The sequence below is a fragment of the Danio rerio genome, chromosome 6, assembly GCF_049306965.1.
Source record: "Danio rerio strain Tuebingen ecotype United States chromosome 6, GRCz12tu, whole genome shotgun sequence".
NCBI classification, from domain to species: Eukaryota; Metazoa; Chordata; class Actinopteri; order Cypriniformes; family Danionidae; genus Danio; species Danio rerio.
Genome location: NC_133181.1, coordinates 415,001 through 417,500, shown reverse-complemented (window position 1 = coordinate 417,500; position 2,500 = coordinate 415,001). Strand labels below are relative to the sequence as shown.

Below are 2,500 nucleotides of genomic sequence, written 5' to 3'. Positions count from 1 at the left end.
GAATGAATGACTGAATGAATGAATGAATGAATGAATGAATGAATGAATGAATGACTGAATGAATGAATGAATGAATGAATGAATGAATGACCAAATGAATGAATGAATGATTGACTGAATGAATGAATGAATGAATGAATGAATGAATGACCAAATGAATGAGTGAATGAATGAATGAATGAATGAATGAATGAATGAATGAATGAATGACCAAATGAATGAATGAATGATTGACTGAATGAATGAATGAATGAATGAATGAATGAATGAATGAATGAATGAATGACCAAATGAATGAGTGAATGAATGAATGAATGAATGAATGAATAGCTCTCCTGTTCTGAGATGAGACACTGTGATACAGAACTCACCGCTGTCCTTCACCTTCTCTTCTACCTTCACCACAGGGTTTGTGTAGTTGTCACACCACACCTCCTGTTGCAGGACGGCCACTGATGTCAGAGGTCTCTGCAGGACAAGAGAAAGAGGTGAGCCTGTTGATCATGTGAGCTTTAAAGGAGACCTAAATGACTATTTATACAGGAAGTAAAATCCATCTGTAGTGTGTGTGTGTGTGTGTGTGTGTGTGTGTGTGACTGTCGCTTTAAATTCAAATGAGATTGTGCTCTTTTCAGAGGAGGGCGGAGCTACAGTAGGCTGTAAAACAGCAGTGTGTGTGTTGACAGTGTTGGTCAGGTGTGAGTGTGTGTTGATGCTTATGTCAGTCTATGTCGCTCCTGCTTCATCTGGAACTCCACATCTATAATCCTCTGAGTCTATGCTGACATCATCTTCAGCAGCTCAAACACTCTAATGGCTAATGGACAGACGGCTGCTTCTCACTCAGGGCTGCTGTTTATGCTAATGAGATGGAGAGATGGGCACTAGTGGGCGGGGCTTTCCCCCTTTGATGACACGTACAAAAGGGGGAATGTCAATCACAGTGTTCCTGCATCAAGTCTGATTATAAAAGTGACTCACCCGGCTCTTGAAAACCACACCGGCCCTGCGGATCTGCGGTTGTTCTAGGTCTGCAGACATCACCGTTTTCATTGGCCTGCAATCAAAACCACTCAGCTTTACATCCTATTTAGATCCAACAACCCAGAACACAAACATCTGATTTTAGATTCTACTTTCATCCCACAAACCAATCAAAATGCTTGATTTCATTCAGAATTATCTCTGGGTTTATCTCAAGGCATTTTCCTTCAGCTTAGCCCCTTTATTCATCAGGGGTTGCCACAGTGGAATGAACCACCAACTATTCCAGCACATGTTTTACACAGTGAATGTGCTTCCAACTGCAACCCGGCACTGGGAAACACCCATACACACTCATTCACACACACACTCATACACTACGGCCAGTGTAGTTGATCAGTTCCCCTATAGCGCATGTGTTTGGACTGTGGGGGAAACCGGAGCACCCGGAGGAAACCCACACCAACACGGGGAGAACATGCAAACTCCACACAGAAACACCAACTGACCCAGCCGAGACTCGAACCAGAGACCAGAGAGGCCACTGTGCACTAATATGTATAAAGGTTTTAATGTTTAAAATAAATAGTAGAAGGTTAAATTCCTCCCCTGAGAACACACATCCAGATGCTGCAAAGCCTGAATAATCCCTCAAACTCTCACAGGAGTGTTCACTTCAGACACATACTTTTTCTTCTTTAAGGTGACGATCAGAAAGCAGGGGGTCCCAGGCTGCACAGCATCACTGATGTTCAATGCTGACGTGTTCCACACACACGTGACGCTGTGTGTGAAATTATTCTGACACGCCAAACCTGCGGAAACACACACACAAACACACACACACACCTGAGAAATGCAGCCTTATATTTAAAGCCCTTCGACATGTCTTTCTGCATATATTCAGTGCCCTTTAAGGACTTCTTTGCTCAAAAAGTGTCATTTAAATTGAATAAAGCATCCATTTTTGACCCATGGCAAACCAGCACGTGTTGGAGTGTATGCTCAACACAAACACACAAGTGCACACCTGTCAACCCTCCCGTCATTTCTGGGATTCTCCTGTATTTTACAGTTCTCTCCTGCTTTCATCCCGTAAAGGTATTTCCCATATTTCTCCCGTATTTTCAGTGTTTCTCTGAAGGGCGGCAATAAACACCACAGAGCTGATCCTCCCTATGCGCAACCCATACTGCCAAACCACCCCTCGCTCTTGAGTGCGTCTGTTCTGTGCTTTCGCTTTATTTAGGCACGAAAACACTTTAAATAAATATAAAACAGCAGGATTCCCTTCCTTTTCATTACAGGTGCTGTCGACCCTCCTATGCAATCCTCACAACAGTCATGTAGCGGTGCGAGACTGTCAGCTGACGCGCTCCATATACAGCTAACCAGACGCTGTTTCCCAAACAGATTCTGCACACGTGATCTGAAGTGTGTGTTTGATCAGACAGATACACATAATCAATAATAATAACATCTACAGATGTCGACCTTAGTGTTTTTTTTTTTCAAA

The 2,500-nt window shown here is 43.1% G+C and overlaps 1 protein-coding gene across 4 annotated transcripts in view; it reads right to left on the bottom strand.

Annotated features, from left to right (window-relative positions):
- The window catches only part of LOC101886216 (interleukin-2 receptor subunit beta), a 31,612-nt gene that overhangs the window by 5,866 nt on the left and 23,246 nt on the right, over nucleotides 1-2,500 (bottom strand). For all 4 annotated transcript variants that reach the window (XM_073953477.1, XM_073953476.1, XM_073953478.1 and 1 more), the window contains 3 exons: nucleotides 1,673-1,799; nucleotides 982-1,057; nucleotides 372-468 (listed from right to left, as the gene is read on the bottom strand). In XM_073953477.1, the coding sequence (XP_073809578.1) occupies nucleotides 372-468; nucleotides 982-1,057; nucleotides 1,673-1,799 (300 nt within the window). The remainder of the gene's footprint in view (nucleotides 1-371; nucleotides 469-981; nucleotides 1,058-1,672; nucleotides 1,800-2,500) is intronic.